Consider the following 23,607-nt stretch of genomic DNA (forward strand, 5'->3'; position numbering starts at 1 on the left):
TGACCCTGCTCATGTAAATAACCTGTGTCAGCTTAAGTGCTCTCTGAAGCTTTGTGTCCCGTAAGTGTGTAGAGCCTGTTAAAAAGTTAAGACTCTAAACTTGTGTACGGGTTCCATCTGTCCACTAATGTGTGTGTAAAACCTGGTGCTAGGTTTTGTTTTGTAAAAGAGAATAAAAGCAGGTGCTTATGAGCCAACACTGTCTCCTCTTGTCCATCCTGAATGAACCTGTAGATGTTACAATTGGTACCAGAAGCAGGCAGGATGGAAAACCTGTGGCAGACGTTGGTGGACCCTGAAAGAGACCGGACCCAGCGGCGGCGCACACCTGGAGCCTGAGCAACTCCTGGGTGCAACGGGTGGCCACAGCCCTTGGAAGGGAACTGGAGCAACTCCCTGCTACTCCCGTCCAGCAGATGCTGCAGAGAAGGGATGCCCTTTCCTCAGGGGCCGGACAGCTCTTCCCGCACACCGCCGGCGTGGGTACAATCCGGTCGCTACAACGGAGAAGCGCCGTGGGAGACGTATGAGGTGCAGTTCCAGCTCGCGGCCCGGGCGAATGGCTGGAGCTGGGCAGAGATGGCTGGCCACCTGGTGGTGGCGCTGGAAGGAGCGGGCTGCCAGGTGCTCCTAGATGTCCCAGAGAAGGAGTGGAGCTTCAGCGTGGAGGAGGCACCGGACCTGAGCGGGAGAGACTGGCCCTGCGGCGGCGCCGACCAGGAGAGCGACTGGGCCCGGTCGCAGCAGATGTCTTGATCCTCGCCTGTCGGGGATACCCAGCATTCCCCCGGGAGGCGCGGCGGGAGATGGCTCTCCAGGCCTTTCTCAAGGCCCTCTCACCCGAGGAGCTGCGGCGCCACGTACAGCTGGCCGTGCCGGCCTCGCTGGCGCAGGCCTTGGCCCTTGCTACGCAGGCTGAGGCCATGTTTGAGGGAGCTGGCAGTGCCAGCAGACGGAGCGCGCCCTGCCGGCTGACTGAGGTAGCGACAGAGGAGTCCAGTGAGTGGAAACAGACACTCGCCATCCGTCAGGACGACGGTGCGCCACCCTAGCTACCTCGCTCCCATTTAAGAGGACTGCATCCTGGAGCTGGACCTGCTGCAGCGAGTGGGGGCCAGATTGAACTTGGGCTGGCGGGAGTTGGTGTGGCAGGGGGGGGATGCGGGCTTGCTGGGGCTGGGGGAGAAAGCGGCGGGCATGCCGGATCCTGCCCCTGAGCCACCCAGGGGGGCAGACAAAGCAGTGGTGATGGGGGGCCAAGCGTTCCATGGATGCGAGGCGTGCCGTCGAGGACCTGTGTTGGCGCAGTTCAGAATTTCGACTTCGTATCTCAGAATTACGACTTGAAAACTCAAAATTGCGACTTCATATCTCCATACTATAGCGCGTTTTTTTACTCCCTGGCGGAAACGGGCTTCCATAGAAACAAGTTAACCTCACTTTGGTGACTGAATGCACACAGTATGTCCCTCTGAGGCAATGACTTTGTTCTTGTTAATATTTAACGTGTCATATGATTAGATGCAGTAAGTGTTTCGGGCTCGCCGTGAAGAAATTTCCCTATACACAATTCTCGGGGATTTCCCTTTCTCCGGAAGCTAATGTGAACATATTCCCTGTGTTATTGTTGTATTAATTAGTTACGCATTTTAAAATATTTTTGAGTTATATGGAATTCTCTACTTAAGTTTGTTCAGACTGTTCTGAAATTAACTTGTACAAAGAATACCCGTCTCCATCCAGATCCCTTCCTTACTATCAGTGTTATCCACCATCACACGAGCTCTACAGTTACACTTACTGTATTAGCGTCATGAAGGAAAATATATATTTTTTGCTTTTACACGAGAACCCTTTGCGGTTACATTGCGGTAAAACGTGTGTCGTTTTCGCCGTTTCTGTGAAAAGTAGAACTGACGGGGTTTTCCTAACGTACTGTATGTTATTCATGACGTGACACTGCAGAAATATGTACTGTAAAAGGTCTTTAGAATATATTTACGATTATGTCACGGTAAGATTTAAACCTACTGTTGTCAAAGTCAATGCTACTTTGCATGGGATAGTATTATTGCATTTATATTGTAAAATATTAATAAAGTAGGTAATATTGTTCACGAATAATTCTCGCATTTTAATGCAAAGTTAACTCGTATAAACGCAAAAGGTTTCTCGTTTAAATGCAAAAAAAAATGTTTTTCTCAGTGGCGCTAATACCCTTCCTTACCTTTTCACCAGTGAAAGTGAAAGTATTTCAAACCTCCATTTTGTGGGGACATCGCTGCTTTCCATCGAGACATTTTATTGTTTGTTGTAGTTAGTATTCCTTAATAATTCGTTAGTAGTTTTTGAAATAACACTGGGAGTGCGAGGCCGGTTACTTTTACAGTTCACGGTAAATAAATACATTTATTTCTATATACAGTATAATATATCCATGAATGGATTTAAATATGTTCCTGAGAGTACTGGGAATGGGCGGTGGTGATTTTTCCTAAACAATTTGCGTTACTTCTGTATATTTTTCATTGTATTGCTTATTGTTTTGTTGTTCGTTATTGTTATTGTTTTAAAAAGACATTCTTTTTTATTTGTATCATTGCTGTTTTTACTATTTGTTTACCGTTTCGCTCAAAAAAGTTTAAAAGTGTTTAAAAACCTTTTAAAGGCTATCTAAGTTACACGATGTTCATGAATATATGATACTTGTATTAAATTGTGATACAGTATGTACAAATGTTGTTTATATCACTGAAGGTGCGCATGAATTATGTCGATATGTGCGCTAGTGGGGTATTCAGCGTTTCGCTAAGCGCCAGCAACAGCATAGAGTTTTTATCATTCGTTTCTTGTAGTCCTTTTATCTTCCTAAAAAATCCCTAATACTGTATATCACAGCATAATGATAATTGACAATTGAGGTTTCCGAAACATACTCAACTATAGTCTATTTAATACTGGACGTTTTCAACACTGGTTTTTCTAGATAATGTTCCAAGCTATCTCTTTTTTTGCCTTGTGGTTATTGTAGTACTTTTTTGGGAAAAGTATGCAAAGATTTAAAAAAAAAACATTCAGTTTGTGTCATTATTTAATTTATCAATAATAACAATTCCTTACACTTATATAACGCTTTTCTGGAGACTACACTCAGAGCGCTGTACAGGTAATGGGGAATCCCACTACCACCACCAGTGTGCAGCCCCACCTGGATGATGCTCCAGTACTCTCACCACACACCAGCTCTCAGTGGGGAGGAGAGCAGAGTGATGAAGCCAGTTCAGAGAGGGGGGTTACTAGCAGGCAATGATTGGTAAAGGCCTGGGGGAAATTTGGCCAGGACCCCGGGGTAACACCCTTACTTTTTTCAAGAAACGCCCTGGGATTTTTAATTTTTTTAATGAGCACTGAGAGTCAGATTTTACATCTCATTCAAAGGAAGGCGTCTTTTAACAGTATAGTGTCCCCGTCACTAAACGGGGGCATTAGGACCCACACAGGCCACAGAGTGAGCGCCCCCTACTGGCCCCGCTGTAGATATCTGGCTCTGGCCTTGGGTCATTGACCTGGTCTCCTGACCTGGCTGTAGAGAATTTTAGAACAGTCATCTGCTGTTTTACGTGACAACACAGAAATAACTGAAAAGTGAGACAACATCAACAAGAATTGCCACTGTACCATAAGTAGAATGCGGACTCTTTAACCCCCATTCATAATAATAACATGGTTGGACTGGGACTATATAAACCTCTGTAAAACTGTTGAAATCTGGGGCACTGTGGGAAATACACCTTGTGTGTGACTCCTTCAGTATTCTTCAGCAGTGGCCATTTTCATTACAATTAAACTCATCTCAAACCTTCACTGTGACCTTGCATCCCTACACCACTAACACCTCTTCCAGCACCAACCTTACTTTTTCACAGGAGGTCTCCCATCCAGGTACTGACCAGGCCAGGCTCACACCTGCTGAGCTTCAGGGGGTTGCCAGTTGTGAGTGACAGGGTGATCTGGCTGCTGGATACTATCGCATTGTTTTTAAATATATACTGTATCAAGAATTAGAACCGTTAATCTAATTAGAACCATTTGCTCAATTCAGTTCGTCATTCAACTTCCTGAAAAATTGATCAAATCAACTGTATTATTTTTATTTTTTTCATGTTTGACAATTTTACAGTCTTTAATCGGTTTGATATTGTCTTAGGAGATACTTTAAAAGTCCATATTTGCACATACTGTATATTGTGAATTCAAAAGTTCTTCATATTTACCTATTATAATAACACTGTGTGACAAATTGTTTCAATATATCCTTATCAAAAGATGGTGAAGGGAGACTTTAATGATAATAGACTTACTGTCTATTCACAGTCATGAAAACACAACAACTGAATTTTCATAAAGCGTTGAATCAGATTATTGGTTTCCTTACAACTGATGGTTTTGGAAAACATTCAGCCCCAAACTGAAAGAAGGTGACTGGTTTTCTCCACAGGTACACCATGAAACTGAGCATCTGTGTCTGTGTTAAACTTGTCCTTGTGTGCTTCTGCCCAGGAGCTTTTCAGCAAGGTAAGGACGAGCATCAGTCTGGTGCAGACAAAATTGCTCATTTTAGATTCAAGTTAAATTACTAATAGTTTTCAGACAGCCAGTCCTTTATTCACAAGTAAGTTTTTAAGCAAAAATTGATTTTCAAAAACAGGATGGAAAACAATATTCTGTCTTATCTGCTTTTTTTAAAAACAATTTCATGGAATGAAATAAAGCTAGTCAACATTTTAACACAGTGATCGTGTGGTCAGGTGCTTTCTCTAAAACCTGTCTGATTAGTGCATCTTCTTGTTTTTTCTTTCTGCCAATTTCCTTTTTCATCTATCTATTGGAATGTCTTCTTTCTCTCCTACTGTTTTAAAAGAAGCTAGCAAAGAATGTTAAAAAAATCCTTTACAGAATGAATTAGCATCACTTTGCAGAGGTATAGAAGCTGCAGCCTTTGAAAATGAAGACTGGCAACACAGTTCTCAGCATAGATAATAACTAGCTCCTACAGACTGAATGGTCTTTTATGTTATTGAATTCTGCTTTGTATGTATGTCCTAAAGATCTGTCACACCAGTAATCATGCCAAGTGTGGTTAAGAACATAGTAATGTCACACCAACTCTTGTTTTGCCTTTGTTCCACTGTAGATAAATTTGAAGTCATCGTGCCTCTGGTCCCTGTAGTCGCTGATGAGGGCAGCGACATTGTCCTGCCCTGTCACCTCTCACCTCAGACCAGTGTGATAGGCATGCACGTGAGGTGGTTCAGGCAGAAGTTCAGTGAATACGTCTATCTGTACAAAGACAAGATGGAGACAGTAGGATCGGGCTATGAGGGCAGAGCTTCGCTCTTCAGTACAGAGCTGGAGAACGGCAATGTCTCCCTGCTGCTCAAAGAAGTCAAGATCTCAGATGAAGGCCCCTTCAAGTGTCATGTCAGCAGACTAGAATCGTTTGCAGAACCCCAGCTGCAGTTAACTGTTAAACGTGAGTCCATGTTCTTGTCCATCTATTATTGTCAACGCGCTGCTGAGTTACAGTATGTAAGTCAGATATACAGATGTAGCCATTTCGAATGCTTTAATTGTGAATTGCATTCTAAAGGCATGAAAGTGTGAGGTGAAGGCATGAAGTGTCAGTCACTAGACCTCAATGCCACAATATGACAGAGACAGCACTGCGTCATGGCAAATAATCTGACGTGGGACTTCACTACTCTCTAAAGTGCCAGGTGGTGCGGTGAATCCTTAAATTAAGACAGCTGTGTGTGCTTTTCAGCAGTATTAATGTTTATTAACCCATAGCTCTACAGTCCTTGCATAAAAGTTTGTGAGCTTGCTTTTCATTGTAAACATAAACATGCTGGTTTTTATTCTCGCAACCTGCATAAGTTAAGATCACTTTATTAGCCCTATACAATTTCTTGTATGAGGAATTTGTCTGTTCACATACCCCAGCTTGCTCTCCATGAAACACACAGACAGGGAGAGAAGCTTGCGGTCAGAGCGCAGGGTCAGCTATTTATACAGCACCCCTGGAGCAGCTAGGGTTAAGGGCCTTGCTCAGGGGCCCAATGGAGTAGGATTCCTCTGCCAGCCACGGGATTTGAACCAGCAACCTTCCAGCCCTCCATCCAGTGCAAATCACGTATTATGTTATATTAAATTCTCAAAAATGATATTCAGTTATTCAGACCATCTACAATATTGATTCACATGGTGTTTCCATTAATTTGTATTTTAGTTGTTGCCCTCTCCCCCTTTAATAATATCAATTAAGAATCATAATGGAAATTAGTTCTCATTCCAGCATAACTTCAGCATAGAAGAAAAAGTTACACTGGAAAATCCTGACACAAAATTATATACACATTTTGTCTTTTTTATAACTGGGACAGACGTTAGCCCTGTCATTTGTTCTCGCCCATCTCTTATCTACTCATGAATACTTGTTGTGTTTGAATGTGAAATTTATCTGTCCACAGGCCAAGGCTCTGTTCCCCTGATTGAAGTTGAAAAGCTTGAGAAAGACTCTTTGAAGCTGAGGTGCAGCTCTCAGGGCTGGTACCCTGAGCCTCAGATGGTTTGGATGGATAAGAAAGGAAGAAACATCACATTTACAGCAGAGCCAGCCAGGCAGCAGGACAAGAACAGTCCCTTCTCCGTCTCCAGTCACCTCTACATGATGAGGTCCAGTAATGAAGAGGTCACCTGTGTGGTTGGCCCAAAGGACCGTACAGCACATACAGCGCAGCTCAGGTCCTCCGTAAAAATCAACGGTAGGTGAATTTGCTCAAAGGGTTTTAAAGGTTAACATTGACTTGTTTTCTCTCTAAAGGGTACCTCCTTAATTCCTGTGTAAGTGATGTACAGCTAAGAAGGAACCTGAAGTACATGTTGTTACATTAACTGTTACAGTGTAATGTCAAATCTGAATACAGCTGCACAGGTGGTGATTTGTTAGAACCCAAGTGCAAGAGACCGGAAAGTAAAAAATGTGAAAGGTGAAAATGAAATAATTGATTCCTGTCTGGCAGGGCTTAATCAGCCCAGGCCAGTCAGTAAGAGGAAAGAAAAGAAATGGGGAGGCACGACAGTCCCAGGAGAAACCTGCTAACTGCATCCCTGGTGAAGAGAGGTTGCTAAACACAGCCTGTCGGTTGTAGGGCAGCCCTCAGGAGTGTTAGGGGTGCAGATTGGCAAGTTCAAGGGTCAACACAGTGTGCAGTGAAAAGAATAATTGTGGGATGGAGTTCGGGCTTGAATCTGAGGCTGCTGCGCAGAGCGAAGCACTGTCTTGAAGCCAAAAGTGCTGTCAAACAGAGTCCCCCGGTGGGAAACAGGGAGCCTTGGGTACGAGAGCAAGCCAGCCTCCTGAGAAAGCAGGCCTGCGGGGCAGGCTTGAGGCTGCAGCTGCGGCACAGCGTGAAGGACTGTCTTGCTCAGCGGAGATACGTGGAGAGTCAAAGCTGTAGAGCCAGCGAAGAAAAGCCGGGGCGAAGTGAAAAATGATGAAGTGCCGCCAAAGTGGCCCCTCAGCTCTAAATAAAAAAAAAGCGGGAGCAGCTAGCAGCAAGCCCTGGGAAAACCGTGAGCCCGTGTGAAAATGTGACGGTTTCCCACGGCAACTGCTAGCTGACGGACACCGTCGTGACATATACTGTAGCTTTGGCTGCAGATTGCAAGAAAATAACCCAACCTGATTTTTCTTCCAGATCACTTCTTTGAAAGCACCCACCCTGTGAGGCTCTATGTCTCGGTTGTTGTGATAGCCTTTGCACTGGCGCTGATGTCCATGGCAGTCGCATGTCTTAGTATCCGCAGCCAAGAAAGAGGTATCCCCGTCCTTCTTCCATTCATATCAGTTATCCATGTGCATCTTCCCCGTCCTAGACTACTTGGAATAATTTAATCAAAATTGGACTCGGTGCATGGTATCGATTGTGCAAGGTGTTTTTACTTGAACAATTATAGTATTCTCTGACATATTTTGGGCCACACGGCCCTTAATGTCATGAGTGTATACACAAAGAACTACAGCAGACCTACCAGCAACAGGATTCTGTAATTCATGGTTTCAGCAAGAAAAGATATTGAGAAATCAAAGTGGTGCCTTACTGTTCCACTGACTGGGCAGACTTAAAGTTCAGAACTTCCTCGCTGGTCCTGGCCTCTCTGGCGGGGTCTGTCCTCTCTCCACCTGGCCTTAGATCATCAGAACACCTTCAGACACCTAGCTGAATAGGTCAAAGTACAGTTATGTGCATCACTAGTACTCTTCTTCACATGCAATTAGATAATGACTGATCTGGAAATCCAGTATTTTCCAATTGTCTGGTGCAGATAGCATGAGCTACATTAGCAATACTGCAATACAACTGTGCACTTTTTCTAACCCAGAACATCTCTATTTTCTTTCAGCCTGTAAGGAGAAGCTCAGCGAATATGGTAAGTTTTATATTCTTGGCTCAATGTTTGTAATTACGCTGTGAAATAAAAACTAAAAAGTATTTTGACTAACAAAGGGATTAGAGGTAAAGAATGCATTTCACTCTTCATTCCCACTTTTGAAATTTTACTAATAACAGAGGTACCATGAACTGAATTCTTATTTTTGGTATTTTACAGTTAAGGTGCAAAAGTACATGTTTTTTGGGAATTCATTAAATTATTCACTTTTATTTTGGTGCATTAATTTTCTAATCATGAAACAAGCAACACAGTCTTTAATATTAAACCTAAGTATCAAAAGTGAAATCTTGAGATTGTGAACCACAACATTTGATGTCTGTGTGGTGGCCTTTCCGCCTTCATCTCTTTCCACAGCGCGTTAGAGCACTTCTCTCTAATTAGCTGATTCCGGCTTTAGCTCTGAATCTGTATCACTGACTTGGCTAATCCTGATATACGTAGAGCGTCTATGTACGGTATGTGTACTGTTTTTAAGTTTTAAAAATGTTTTCTTCACATTTGCATTGAAAATAAATCTGATTGCTTTTTGAACTGTTTTACAGCTTCTGTCACTTCACAACTGGAAAAAACGAGGAGAGGTAAATGCCATTGCTGACTGCATGTTGACTTTTCCAACACATTTGAAAGAGGAGAAATATATACTGACTGTGAGATATAATCCTGTTTTTGCTCTTGCAGATTGCGAGGATCAGACCCGCATAAAAGGTGGGTGTCAATTATACAAAAGCTAGAACGAACATCTCTTTACCACACAGCCAAAAGCAAAATCACGCTTCTGAGAGTTTATTAAATGATGATTTAAGCACATGCAGTAGTCTGGATTTAGCTTGAGGGTCCTGAGGTCGATTCGGAAACTCTGCCCCTATGAAACGATCCAGAGGGATTGCTGCAGGGACAGTGACCATGGGCTTAATGGAGGGATGCTTGAGCACTGAATTCTGGGAATTGAAGTCTAGTGACCCGTAGACCCGTGCCTGGTAGGAGCTGTTTGATCCTCTTTTTCAACATCCATTAGGACCTTCACACAGCACTCCAGCAATTAACGTGTCTCAGAGTTCGTTAAAGGAGTACTGGCAGGCATACAGAACTTTGAAGATTGAAGTTCTGTGCCCAAAACCCATTCCTCCCCAACTTCCTATCTTCAGATTTGCCAGTGTTTAATTTCTACTGTAGACAAAACAGGAAATTTACCCTACAGGAAATGAAGAAGAAAAGCAATTCACATGCAGTTAAAGATTATACACACCGTATTAAACGGGGCTCTGTCTTCAGTGTTCAATAACTAAGAGATGGATAAAGCAATGCACCTTTGCTATTAAAAGGACATCTTGCATATACACATTTATATATTTAACTGTATTTTGTATATATCCTCAAGGGAAGATATTTTATTAACCCCCTGAATTACAACAGTTGTATTAGTATAGTACAATCTCTTGTGTAGGGAATCATAATAGTTACCACTTTACATTAGGGTGGTATGATGAGTATTGTTCCTTGTGTACCATAAGCACAAGATTTTTTGTATCTACATTTAAATCTTTTATACTCCTGTCTTGTACAGATGCTGTAAAGTTTATCCCAAATTCAGGTAAGAATTATTATTTTAATTGTTTTTATACCAATTTTACTCATTTGTAACCTTACAGTCTATCAACCTGTCAAAGCATCAATAAAAATGTTTTATATTATGTATTCATTTTTAAATCATTTTATGCATTTACCGACTGGCTGAGAAATCTGGTATTCGTGTGATAGGTGAAACCATATTGAACAGAAAGTGCATATAGAGCTCATTTTAGATACGGATGTGGCTTGTTGAAATCATTTCCCTGAAAACAGAGAAAGCGATCAATTTAAGACAGTAATTACTAATATTATTAGTGGTGGTGGAGGGGGAGTCCTCATTACCTGTAAAGCGCTTTGAGTGTCTAGAAAAGCACTACATAAGTGTAAGGAATTATTGTTACTGATCATTTGAACCAGTAATGTTTCCTAATGTACAGTAATATGGTGCAATCACAGCTGGTGGCTTAACATTCTGTTATAAATAATCTGTCTTAATATTTTATTAATTTATTATTTATATTTAGTAATGCAGTGTGTAATGGTGTCTTTTATTCTTCTAGTTTGGCACTGGATTTGCAGTGCTGCAGGTAATATCTTCATTTTACTTAGATGAGAATGTTTTCCATTTCTTATTCAGTTTTCTTATGGTTTTTAATTTTGATTTTGACACATGCTGTGTGGAATGGTTTGGTATGTGTGTATGCACAGTCCAGATAGTGTCATGTTTTTGTGACATTTTAATTTGCACAAAAGTACACAGTACCTTTACAAAGCTTGAAAACACATTTTAAAGAGAAGGTGCACAGATACTGAAAAGAATATTGAATGGCTCTACAGTAAATAAACCAATTTTACTGTTAATTGTGTGTGGTTACATTGTGTGGTTACATTTGCAATTACACAATAAAATAAAAAGTTGAATTGAAGTTCAAGGTTATTGTGGACACACCATCAAATCCAGGCTCTTATTTATACTTCCACATTAAATACAAGATGTTAATATATTATTGTATTTGATCTTTTTTTTTACATTAAACATTGAATTTACAATGTGAAATGGGCTTTATATACTTTTCTCTCTTTTCCTTGAAACTGTATATATAGTGTAATTACATATAAGTAATGAAGACCTATTTTTTTAGTGGATGTAGACCTCCCATGTTGTGCCAGTTGGAGTGCATGTATTGATATGTGTTTGTCTAAAATGTTCCGATTATAGTTATGACTGAGGCTGCAACTCCAAATCTTAATGTTTTATGCAGTTTTGTTAGAAAGGTAAAAACACAACACATAAACCCTCCTTTTTACAGCATTGTTTTTCTTCTCTTTAGTCGATGTGAGACTGGATCCTGAAACAGCACAGGAAAGCCTTATAATATCCGAGGATGGCAAGACTGTGAGACTGGGAGATAAACTGGGAGATAAACTGGGAGATAAACTGGGAGATAAAAAGGACGTCCCTTCCAGTCAGAAGAGATTTGAGCGGCTGCCCTGTGTCCTGGGCACGGTGGGCTTCACCAAGGGCAGACAATACTGGGAGGTGACTGTGGGGGAGAAGACTCAGTGGTATGTTGGAGTCTCCAATGAGTCAGCGAAGAGGTCTGGTAAACTATCTATTGACCCCTCAGCAGGATACTGGGCTTTAGGCCTCCGGGATGATAAATTTTTTGTTGCTGGAAAACAAGAGACTCCTCTGCAGTCAAGCCTGAAGCCCCGGAGGTTGGGGGTGTATGTGGATTCCGAGGAGGGGCACGTCTCCTTTTACAACGCTGAGCTAAGGTCTCACATCCACACTTTCAACGACACCTTCGAGGAGAACCTCTTCCCATTTTTTGGCACTGACCCCCCATGTAAAATACCACTCACCATTTCTCCTGTAGCCGGAAACGCATCATAACACAAATCTAAAGCCTTTTAAGGCCAGCAGATGCAAGAATGGCTCAAGAAGTGAAGTAAGGAAGAACATACTGAAATTGCAGGCCTGCTAGTTACTGTATGAACATGATAGCAGCCCATAAAAAACCAGGGGAGTTCATTTGTTTTTTTGGACAAAACTTGAGAGATCACCAGTACAGTAAATCCTTGGGTAGCCTAAAGATTTGTTAAACTTGAATTCTGAATGATTTATGGGCACTTTCTGTTTCACAGATCTTTTAGAGGTGCAGTTCAGTTGCAATTTTTAACGTTAAAAACGTTCATATATAATTTTACTTACATTTCCATATCATTACTTGTATGCTTATTTTCTACTTTTAACTGTTTTTTCTTTTTTTCTTATACTTAGGACATTGCTGTGTTGTTAAATAGTTCTTTAAAATATATTATTTGTACTTGGCAAAAATCAGTATTTGGTTTGCATGTGAATGAACATCTTGTTATGTGGTAATTAAAATATGGCTCCAAAAGAAAGCTGTGGAATTGACAATAAAGAATGTTTTATTGTTTAATTGAGCTAGTGTATATAGCTCTCAATTGTTTTAAATATATTATTAAATTGTTTGATAATGGTAATAAGAGCATTTTTTCTGATTTTTTTAATCATTATTTATTTAGGTTTAAGTTATAAGATAAGATCACTTTATTGGCCATATACAATTTCTTGTATTAGGAATTTGTCTTTTCGCATACCCCAGCTTGCTCTCCATGAGACACACAGACAGGGAGAGAGAAGCTGGGGGTCAGAGTGCAGGATCAGCCATTTATACAGCACCCCTGGAGCAGTTGGGGTTAAGGGCCTTGCTCAGGGGCCCAGTGGAGTAGGGTTCCTCTGCCAGCCACTGGATTTAAACCAGCAACCTTCCAGCCACAGGTGCAGATCCTTAGCCACCGAGCCACTGGTCCACCCCAGTGCATACAGGAGCAAAGCTTGCATTAAAACAAAATAGCTCAAATTACAGGGGGTCTTTCCTAGCTTATATAGAATGGTAAGCAGGTTTGTGGAATCTTGTATCACTGGTGTTCCCAAGAGAACAGAGCCCATCAGCAGGAGTACAAGGACAAGGAAAAGGCAAACAAGGGTGCAGGTGTCACGTACTGGCAGCTGGGCAGTATGCCAGACCCTCAAGGCTATGTGTGTTTACTGAACTAGAAACCTAGACTCCACTTTGCTAGAAACTTTTTAACTCTATTACCTCAACTACTGTGCTCATTTCACCAGAATGGCATGGGCATGAAATGTTTCTTTTGTATTCTTAATATTAAGATGTGCTCAGACAAAAGCAAAATGGAATGAATGAACCTTTGTTGCCCCTAATTGACTTGTCTTGCACATCAAAACCTCCTAAACAAAAAAAAACATATAACATATACGACAATAATACAATACAGTACCATGATAAAAAACAACATTCAACAACATTGCTCAGTCAGAACTCTTCCAGTACCATAAAGATGGAAAAAAAACCCTGTCAATTAGCTGTCGGAGTCTAAAAACAACAATAAGATAATAAAATCCCTACAGCATCTGTAACATTTTCATTGTGCAACAATTGAATGCTTTTAGTTATGAAGGAAGTAAATGAAATAAAAGGAGGATCTGCACTGAAATGATTGACAAAAAAGTTGATAACCACAAGAACATCAACAGTATATTGTTTCTGCTGCTCTTTGTATTACCGAATTCTATGTACTGACAACTCCTAACTAAAAACAAAATAAACTGAAACTTACTGCAATTCAGTACTTGATTAATTTTAATATAATTAAGGGTCAGGACCAAAAAAATATGGTAAAAAAATAAATAAAAAAGCACAGCTCACAAGAAGAATGAAATTCCCCACAGTTCCATTTTATACATGAACTCCCTTCAAACACTTGATGTTTGAACATGAATTAAGTAATCCCACAAGGTTAACTGACATTCCTAAAATTAAATTTTGGGAATATCTACCGTAAGTTTCAAAGGTCTCAAACAAATTGATTTCAGACCTACTTTTTTTAGAAAGAGTTTGTTATTCACATACACAACTTCATTAAATATGAAATTTTGTGTCTCATGCTTTTATACTAAGGGTCAATAAGGATATTCCAAAAAATCCAAAATGATCACCAGGCCTCATGCCCATACAGTCGTATATTTTGTCGTAAAACTAATTTGCAGTAGTGTGTTGAAGATAATTCAATTCCCATTATGGCGTTCTTGCATTGGGAGATATGATCAGAGGGTCCTGATCACTGTTCCCAGGGGAGAAAAAAGGACGGACTGTCCTGTCGATTTCCTCATCAAAAATGTAGATGAGTCGTTTTTTCCCACTTTTGTTGGAATCTTTATCAACATTGTAGAAGCGGACCTTCTTCTTCTCATAGTCCAGGTAGATCCCCACTCTTGTGAGAACATCTGTGTCCAGTGGGGTCTCTGGGTCAGTCAGGGCCATCAGCTTCCCATCCCAAAGACTCAGGACCCAAAACCCAGCTCCAGGGCTCAGACTCAGTTGTCCCTTCCTGCACACTGAGTCTCGGGCCACTCCCAGCTCCCAGAACCTCTTGTTTCCAACCTCCACCTCCCAGTAACACCCACGCCTCAACTCTGCTGGTAACCTGTTGCCCAGCACACAGGGGTATTCATCAAACCTCTCTGGGATGTCAATGAGATTCTGGCGCTGCTCTGTCCACCTCACTGATCTGCCATCTTCTGACACCATCAGGTAGGGGTTGATAGTGTTCATATCCAGGTTTATTAAGACTGTGGAGAAAAACATCTTAAAATGGCCAAACGTAAATACACAATGGAACAGGTAAAGGTTTGTCCCATGCAGAAAGGAGATGATAAGTTTCATCTGCGGTACCTTCTTCAGCTGTGAGTCCTACTTGAACTTTATAAAAACACAACTAACAGTGCAGAAAATAAGCGACTATTCATACCACAATTGTAGCTAGCAATTTAGTTGCAAGAACATCTATTCTACGCATCTAATGTTGCCTGTTTTTTTAAGGGCATATTAAACAAAATGGCTGGGAAGTTTGTTGAAGACACCCAGAAACAAAATGCCTCCTTTTCATAGCTCCATAAGCTGGCATTACATTTGTCTGTGAATAATTAAGAAATAAAAGTTAATAAATTCTAGAAATGAATGAATGAGAAATAACCTACCTTCCAACAAGCGTACATCAGGGAGATCTGAAAGACATGAAGCCAACAAGACAATGGGTATGGTTAATGAATGTTACATGTTGGAGTAAATATTGCTCAGTTTCAAAACCTACAAACCATTGCAAAAACCCTTGTTTTTTCTCCATGTTAAGACTGTTTTAACATTTTAAATTTTAACAAAACATCTTCGTACAGAAGTCACTCCCGTCTCAGTCCACGGTGTCTGAGAAAACAATGCTCATGACAAATATTTAATGGGTTTGTCTTCAGTTCTACAGAATCAAAAAGAGGATGAGGGAAGAAAGAATTCTGCACATACAATAGGTGCCAACATACCCTAATCCACAAGTATCTGACTTTATCAAATAACTGTTTTTCTTCAACTGGAATCTACTAAAAAACTTTCAAAATGAAAGCATAACTTCAGAGTCAAGGAAAGGAAGGAAAAAAAAACTTAATCATGTGTGAAATGTTACAGCTGTTTTATCTTGCTGATTATACAAGGGTGGGATAAATTATCCTAGTCTGTTTTAAATATATTCCTTAATAGTATTAGGAGCACTTGATACTTAGTTTAACTGGCAGAACAGAACAACTAACAGAAAAGTGTGTACAATACAATTCAGAAGTGCCAAATAAATTTAAAAAATTGGTGAATTCCTTCTTACATGGGTGGCAAAAATCTCTACATGATTTTAAAAGATAAATCTTACAGCCTGCAGTCTATAATACTGTTACTCTATCTGGAAAACAGTGTGGTACCTCCTAAAACTCAACAAAAACCTTCCTTTGCCAAATATACACTGAAGAGTACGCTGGTTTCCAGTTTTTCCAATATATCATTTAATAAACGGATAAATTCTTTAACTGACTACTGTTTAGTACCTACCAGCTACTTCTCCTTCTCCTGACCACTGTTTAGCACTTTCTCCAGCTCCTTCCTTCTTACCTGTAAGTCAAGACACACACCAATAAATTATTACCCACTAAAATAGGCTTCACATGTACAAAATGTATTAAAACACTGTGTGGCAAAAAGCTCTAGATGAATGTGACAAATAAATCTTACAGTCTGAAGGCCACAGTCTATTTTACTGATACTGTTATGCACACACTGATTCACTGGCAATCACCTACAAGTACCTACTGAACTCAACAAGAGCCTTTACTAATGCCATCTTAGCTGTCATATTTTTCTGATTATACATATAAGAGTAGGATAGACTATAGTTTTCAGTTTCTTCTTATATTACTTTTAAGAACTGTTTTACTAACAACTTTACAGTACTTACCATCTCCTTCTCTTACTTTTTCCCTGGTTTCTGTAGGTGAAGACAAACACCAATAATTTATGAATTACCTGATAAAATGCAGTTTAGACTGTGAAACACATGAGAATGGCTGGAGAATGTGAATGATTATTGTTACAGCCTGAAAGCCACAGTCTTACTCTGGACACAAGAGCCAGCTATGAAGACTCCTATAACATTATTAATGCAAACTCAGTCTTCTCTAAAGAATTACAAACACTTTCAACAGCATTAACAGGAGAGACACTCTTTCCTAAAATAGAACTGATTTTTAACAGGCTTAATTTAAACTTAATTGTGTCATTAAACTGGAACAAAGTCCATCTGAAAAGTGATATGTTTTTAAATGTCAAGGTCAATACTGATTCAGTATCATACATGGGACTGTAATTCACCTGAGAGACGGGTATAGTTCATTCCATGATTACCTGTAAAATATAAAAAATATGTAACAGAACACTTCAAGTCCATCCGATTTTTAACCCATTGTTTTATCAGTTTCAGTAAATAAAACACTATAAAGACAAGGAGTCACAAATGTAGATCCTTACACGTCTACTGCCTTCTGCTTATTTTCAATCAAAACTCTTAGCTACATAGTTAATTCATTCATTACCTGTATAGTTGTAGCACTTTTAACCAGGAACAGAGGTACTTAAAAGCTAACTGTGCCTTCAGTGAAGCAATTTTGTTTCAGTGATCAAAAGTAGAAGCATTAAGAAAAACTCCATACATGTCTAAGAAAATAATTACCTTAATTGTTTAATTGACTACCCAGAGTGGAACAAAAACCAGAAGACCCAGGATGGAGTTGTGTACTATAGACACTACTTATCTCTGATCATAATTAACTAGTGTGCAGTTTTCAATTTAATAAAGTTCAAACTTAATTATTAAAGAGATCTTCTGTACCTGGGTCAATTAAGCAATTGAGGCTTGGTACAGAAATCAGTTTATTAGAAGGTTAGTGGGGCAGGGTTAAAGAATATCTCACAGAAATATCTCGTAGAAATAAACACACTTCTTAAGTATGAGACACGTCCAGTCAATAAAAGCAATTAAGATTGGAACAAAGCTGTTGTTTACACAAGAAAAAAAACTTGCTCTTCGGATCAAAATGTGAAAGAAAGCATGCTAAAATATTATTTATTTATTAAATACTGTATTTATTATATACTACTAATTACCGGGTTATGTGACAGAGAAGAAGAATGTTTCGAATGTTGTACGTTTGGATGACAACATTTGGCTGACATGCAGCTTTAGATCGTAAAACATACCTTGTTGTTGGTTTCTGATTTTTAAGTACAAGCAAGTTAGTCCAATTCCAATTCCAATTCCAATACCCAGGCCCAAAAGAAGTCCAACTCCGCCTGGCTCTACCCAGGAGGGCACAACGACTTCAGTCTGAATATCTGGACAAATGAATCAGAACAGAAACAATTTGAGTGCTACAGCCCTGGGGTCCCTAATGTTTATCATTAGCAGTGCACCCTGTACTGTGACTGAGACCCTAATTCTGATTAAATCATCCACATCAACATGCTTTGATTAGAAAAACACAAGCAGAATATCACTGAAGACAAGAGGTTGTGTCTAGAAATGTACATGTGTTTTCATGTCTACTAATTTACAGTAACCAAACAATTTGCTGCCCTTTGCATTTTCTTTTGCTTTCTCTAATGTATTTTAATGGAAATGTGAGGCAAGCATATCAATTTTGAGCACAATAAAGAAATGTTCTAATATTTCTTACCTTTAGCATTTGCAAATGAACCTGTCAAATTGTTGGACTGCCAGACTGGATTACTTCCACTTCGATAACTACCACTTTGTGGTAAACCTAGAAATGAAGAACAACATCTATTGTACTGTATGTTATGGGATTTCCATCCATCCATTTTCTGACAGCTTCATCCAATCCAGGGGGAGCCACAGCCTATCCCGGCATGCAACAGGCACAAGGCAGGGTTCTCCCTGGATAGGACACGAGTCTGCCACAGGACACACACACACAGACACAGACTCAGACACAAACTCACACCAGGGCCACGTTTCCCAGAAGCCAATTAACCTACCAGTATGTCTTTGGATTGTGGGACGAAACCAAGACACCTGGTGAAAACCCAGGCAAACACAGGGAGAACATGCAAACTCCACACAGACAGCACCCCAGATATTGATCCCCAGGCCCCAGGAACCCTCAATGACTGCAGCAAAAAATGTTTGCTAAAAATGGATGATACAAAGTCTCTTCCGCTGGTAATTACTTACTACGCACTCTTAACATTATTATGTAGTTCATCATCCGTCCTGAGGAGTGCAGCACCTGTCCATGATGAAGCCTAACATACCATTCACAATTGCTTTATGCAAATATGTTCACATTAACAACGTGTTCAAACAGCATGATTCCACATCCTGGAGTGGCTCAGGGAGGCCACCTGGCAAAAACAATGTTTGGATTTCAGCCATTTCACTGCGAGACAATAGAGCCAAGCAAACACTGCCTACCACACCTGTGAGTCCGGGTGGCATTAAGGAAGGAGAAAGGGGTTGAACACACATCTCACAGCCCTGACCTGATGCCCAGTAATTTCCAAATCTCTTTGGACCCTAAGTGATATGCCTGTATCATATTGTAGTGGTAAAAAGGATGGCTCTCAGGATAACAGAAATAGGGAACACATCTGGATTTATTTACTACAGCTGTTTCAGACACAGCTCAACTGGATTCCCCCTTTAGGCTTCAAGTGGAGAGATTACCTGCCAGAACAATTGTCTAAGAACCAAAACATACAGTGTTGAAGCCACTCCTGAAGCTACAACAGCTTATATCTAAGTAAAGTTATGTTTCTCAGTGTAGGTAAGGGACTGTGATGTTTTCAGTAATGTTTCTCTTTTCTTGGTTCTCTGACTGAAGTCGTGCTCCCCAAGATCATATTGCAGCTGCCTGGATCCTTACAGTTCGCCCTTATTAATTCTTTTCCCATAAGTCATCAATTTGTTCACACATGCTACGGATTTCTACTGTAGCTGACAGGACTAGTGATATATAACACATCTGAAAGCAAAACCAAAATACAAACTTTCTTCTTCAATATGCTCAGTCTGTTTCTTCTGCTCCTGAAGGTCTCCCATTATTTCTTCTTCAATACGCTCAATCTGTTTCTTCTGCTCCTGAAGGTCTTCCATGTACAGATGAGCTACAGGAGCAAGAAACAACAAAAGGAAACCCAGGTAGTGAGAAAAGCAGCAACTCTTTTACTACTGCCGCATTGTCTTGTGTGCTATCCTGTCTGTGTGGAGTGTTCATGAAATAACACTGTCATGTGTGCTATGATAGTGCAGTCCTCATGAAATAACACTGTCATGTGTGCTATCATAGTGCAGTCCTCATGAAATAACACCGTCATGTGTGCTATCATAGTGCAGTCCCCATGAAATAACAGTCATGTGTGCCATCATAGAGCAGTCCTCATGAAATAACACTGTCATGTGTGCTATGATAGTGCAGTCCTCATGAAATAACACCGTCATGTGTGCTATCATAGTGCAGTCCCCATGAAATAACAGTCATGTGTGCCATCATAGAGCAGTCCTCATGAAATAACACTGTCATGTGTGCTGTCATAGAGCGATCCTCATGAAATAACACTGTCATGTGTGCTATCATAGAGCAATCCTCATGAAATAACACTGTCATGTGTGCTGTCATAGAGCAGTCCTCATGAAATAACACTGTCACGTGTGCCATCATAGAGCAGTCCTCATGAAATAACACTGTCACGTGTGCCATCATAGAGCAGTCCTCATGAAATAACACTGTCATGTGTGCTGTCATAGAGCGATCCTCATGAAATAACACTGTCATCTGTGCTGTCATAGAGCGATCCTCATGAAATAACACTGTCATGTGTGCTGTCATAGAGCAGTCCTCATGAAATAACACTGTCATCTGTGCTGTCATAGAGCGATCCTCATGAAATAACACTGTCATGTGTGCTGTCATAGAGCAGTCCTCATGAAATAACACTGTCATGTGTGTTATCATAACACAATTCACATGACATGACACTGCCTCATGTGCTGTCGTAATGGTGTCCTCATGAAGTGACACTTTGCACAGAAAAATAAACAGAACAACACACCTCACCAAATTCAGTAACTTACTGTACCTGCTACACAAACTCTTAACAGACAGCCCAGCAGTGCCAACCGCCAGAAGGTCCCCATTGTGAAACTGTGAAGAACACATGGCGTTGGAATGTTTCTATTTGAAACTATAAGATCAACTTTGGGAGACTTAAAACAAGATTTTTATCAGATTAATACCATTTTTTATTGTTTTTGTTCTTTCTATTGGACAATGATATACCTCTGATGATGATGTTCTAGCTGATCTTTTAATAACGAGGATGGAAGATTCTGTATTTAATAAGTGAAACAGAATGTATATGTTCCAAGATCCAATGTAACCAAAGTACAATATGTCTTATTCTTTAAGAACACTGAACACAGCTGCTGCACAGTGTTATTGCACACAGTGAAGAACTAAACACCAACACTGTGTATAAATCATGTTCAATACCAGTACAGATAGTGGTATAAGTGTTAGTTGGACCAGTTACCATTACCAATACAACAAAAAAAATTGATAAGGTGTCAGATATAGAAAAGAAACAAATATGATTTTGAATTAACATTTAATGTTCAAATCCTTATGCAAATATAAAAAGTGGAACCACTAACGTCTTAAGCAATAAAAACGTCTTAAGAAATTTTGTTACAAATACTAAAATGCTAATATGATACAGACACTGCACGCACATTCCAGCTTCCATCAGAAATTGTCTTATTTCTGGGAATGTAGTATCCCGGAGTTTGTCCCTGAAATGTAACAAGCAAGGCAAGACACACACGGATAATTCAGAGACACCCCAAATCTGGCCAGAGTGTCTTTGAAACCCGGAAAGAGCGAGGAAAAGTTGTAAAGAGCACAAAGAGAGCGCCCCCAATCAATTATTGAACTCAGAACCTAACAGCTGTTAGGCAGGATTGTTTACCGACGAATCCACCTGTGGCTTTGATTAAAAATGTACAACTGCACGCACTGTGTCGTTATTTCAAAAGCATCTACATCTCATATTTCGCACAATGCTACAAATCTAAATTGTTCATTAATGATACACAAAAGCCAGAAGACAAATTCCACAAGTACCGTAAGGCGGTTTCACTTTAGAGCATTGAAAACCAGTTCTCTGCCGTTACTTGCCATACGTCCACACCCCTTTTTATGTGGTGATTAATATCCTGCAAACCGTGGAGTCTCTCGCTGCTTTAATTAACGCTGCATACAGTAAGTAGAAATGTAAGGTTTAATCTATGTACTGTACTGTAGGTTCGCGTATAGGAATCGTAAATGTATCATTTAATCTCTACAGTAACCAAACAAAAACAAGTTTTCGGGTTGACAACATTAAATATCTGGAGACATATGGAATCAAAATACACTAACATTTCTAGCACAGCTTTTCTGACCAAACAACCTTTAGAACTTTTTTTTTATCAAGTGTACTTACTGTTCAGCTAACGGTGCATTGAAACAAACACCGTAAAACATAAAATATACAGTATTTTCAGCTGTGGATAGTCGACAGATAATACTGATAATAGAATAAAACTAACTAAAAGAATAAAACTCTTACCTGTGAGGTTTATGCATGATCAGTTTCAATTCAACAAAATATAGGCGAAGAGAAGAGTTTCGTTTTTTACTATTTACTTTGGTGGGAAAAGCAACCAGCCTACTGTTTGCGCACTCGACTCGCACTTCGGTATTGAACTGTTACAATATCATGTGAGATGAGTCATGTGGCTACAACAATCAGGAACTGTTCATGCTATACTGAAACAAGAAAAAAAAAACCTTTTCCTGGATCATAATACGATTTCAACGCTGTTAGTTTTCCTGTTTAATCAGGTTTTTCCTGCCTCAGTTTCTTCCTATTTTGCGTCCTCTGTATTTCGGGGTTTCGTGTTACGCTTTTTAAGAAGAACGTCTTACTACTTTCTGTATTCTGATTCTTTCGGAATGCATTAGCTAAGAAAGCCGCAACCTCAACTGGGTTACGGTCGGAGACGTCCAAGGGAAACCAGACTGCCCCCGAGTGGACTAGTTGGCCAAGAGAAACTCCACCTTCTGCTATCCGCGCCAGACTTTCTCCAAACCACTTCCTCAGTGTGGGCTATCGCGATGGTAGTCAGAGGCCCTGACCACTCGGTCATCAAGACACAGTGGCAAAGATCTAAAGCGCATAGGTGTTAAACCCTACCTTGGTTTGTCTAGTCTGGTATCAAAATTATAACCTGTCCTGTTTGGCACATTCCCCAAAATGTTGCTCCAATTTCAATAGTCGAAGTCATTAATCACCTCTCCTCCTCATCTGCTGTGTAGTGATAGAGCAGAATGCTGGCAGCACATCACCCAGCTGTACTGTATACTGCACTTCTGTTATCAGTGAAGTGGAGCCCCTGCTACATATTGTCGAGTCTTATGAGAGTCTAGAGAGACGCTGGAACAGGATGCAAGAAGTCACAGCGCAGTCCATTGGTGGTTTGTTCTGCAAAGGAGAGGCCTACAGGAGATCAGGCTGACGGGCCGATGTCCGCACACTATCCGATCTACATACAAATGTTCACTTCCTTCGATGACCTTTTATAGCATTTGGAGAAACCAGAAAGGAACATGTAAAGGTTTATTCCATGCAGAAAAGAAAAGAGACAACATATCTGCTGCGGTGTCTTCTTCGGGTTTTTGAAAATTCCAGTATGAGATCATAAATATCAATACTGAACATTGTTTTTGCATGCAGTTTCAGTTTCCATTTACACTGTGTGTAGAAGATTTATTTAAAAATGGTAAAATTCAAATGACAAAATTCCACGATACACAATACAGTCAACTGGATATGCCTTAACAGCAGTGTATCGTGTGTTACTTCTTCCAGAATATATTGAAGATACTTATCAAATCATTTCTGAGTTTAGGACCGGTATTTTTAAAGATAACCTTTTGAGCCTTTATACAGATTTCCATATGAAGTATATGAGACATCTCAG

The 23,607-nt window shown here is 40.1% G+C and overlaps 2 protein-coding genes across 4 annotated transcripts; one reads left to right on the top strand and one right to left on the bottom strand.

The window, feature by feature from the left end:
* Positions 1-2,251: 2,251 nt before the first annotated feature.
* Positions 2,252-12,597, top strand: LOC148833656 (butyrophilin subfamily 1 member A1-like). The gene is made up of 11 exons (XM_088915474.1): positions 2,252-2,395; positions 4,499-4,575; positions 5,195-5,533; positions 6,531-6,824; positions 7,761-7,880; positions 8,467-8,493; positions 9,060-9,095; positions 9,196-9,222; positions 10,082-10,108; positions 10,647-10,673; positions 11,418-12,597. The coding sequence occupies exons 2-11, from the start codon at positions 4,506-4,508 to the stop codon at positions 11,981-11,983; spliced, it is 1,533 nt and encodes a 510-aa protein (XP_088771600.1). The 5' UTR covers positions 2,252-2,395; positions 4,499-4,505; the 3' UTR covers positions 11,984-12,597.
* Positions 12,598-12,605: 8 nt separating this feature from the next.
* Positions 12,606-22,612, bottom strand: LOC148833657 (zinc finger protein RFP-like). Of its 3 annotated transcripts, XM_088915484.1 has the most exons (10): positions 22,194-22,611; positions 20,664-20,728; positions 19,575-19,691; positions 18,242-18,328; positions 17,766-17,900; positions 16,881-16,913; positions 16,468-16,497; positions 16,065-16,124; positions 15,176-15,202; positions 12,606-14,767 (listed from the first exon to the last, which is right to left on the bottom strand). In XM_088915484.1, the coding sequence occupies exons 1-10, from the start codon at positions 22,208-22,210 to the stop codon at positions 14,214-14,216; spliced, it is 1,125 nt and encodes a 374-aa protein (XP_088771610.1). In that variant the 5' UTR covers positions 22,211-22,611; the 3' UTR covers positions 12,606-14,213. The 3 variants fall into 3 exon arrangements, with proteins under 3 accessions (XP_088771610.1, XP_088771611.1, XP_088771612.1); XM_088915485.1 differs by lacking the exon at positions 16,881-16,913 and having other exon boundaries at positions 22,194-22,612; XM_088915486.1 differs by lacking the exon at positions 20,664-20,728 and having other exon boundaries at positions 22,194-22,610.
* Between the last annotated feature and the right edge of the window lie 995 nt (positions 22,613-23,607).

This window comes from Atractosteus spatula, chromosome 5 (assembly GCF_055471065.1).
Source record: "Atractosteus spatula isolate fAtrSpa1 chromosome 5, fAtrSpa1.hap1, whole genome shotgun sequence".
NCBI classification, from domain to species: Eukaryota; Metazoa; Chordata; class Actinopteri; order Semionotiformes; family Lepisosteidae; genus Atractosteus; species Atractosteus spatula.

Bases quoted from the DNA above. Each gene is read 5' to 3' on its own strand.
- LOC148833656 (XM_088915474.1), top strand. From the start codon at position 4,506: ATGAAACTGAGCATCTGTGTCTGTGTTAAACTTGTCCTTGTGTGCTTC. The intron at 4,576-5,194 runs GTAAGGACGAGC...GTTCCACTGTAG, and splicing joins CCCAGGAGCTTTTCAGCAAG to ATAAATTTGAAGTCATCGTG. The intron at 7,881-8,466 runs GTATCCCCGTCC...ATTTTCTTTCAG, and splicing joins TATCCGCAGCCAAGAAAGAG to CCTGTAAGGAGAAGCTCAGC.
- LOC148833657 (XM_088915484.1), bottom strand. The intron at 18,329-19,574 runs GTTTGTATTTTG...CTTCATTTCTAG, and splicing joins TGAGCATATTGAAGAAGAAA to GTTTACCACAAAGTGGTAGT. The intron at 17,901-18,241 runs GTAAGAAATATT...TCATTTGTCCAG, and splicing joins TTCATTTGCAAATGCTAAAG to ATATTCAGACTGAAGTCGTT.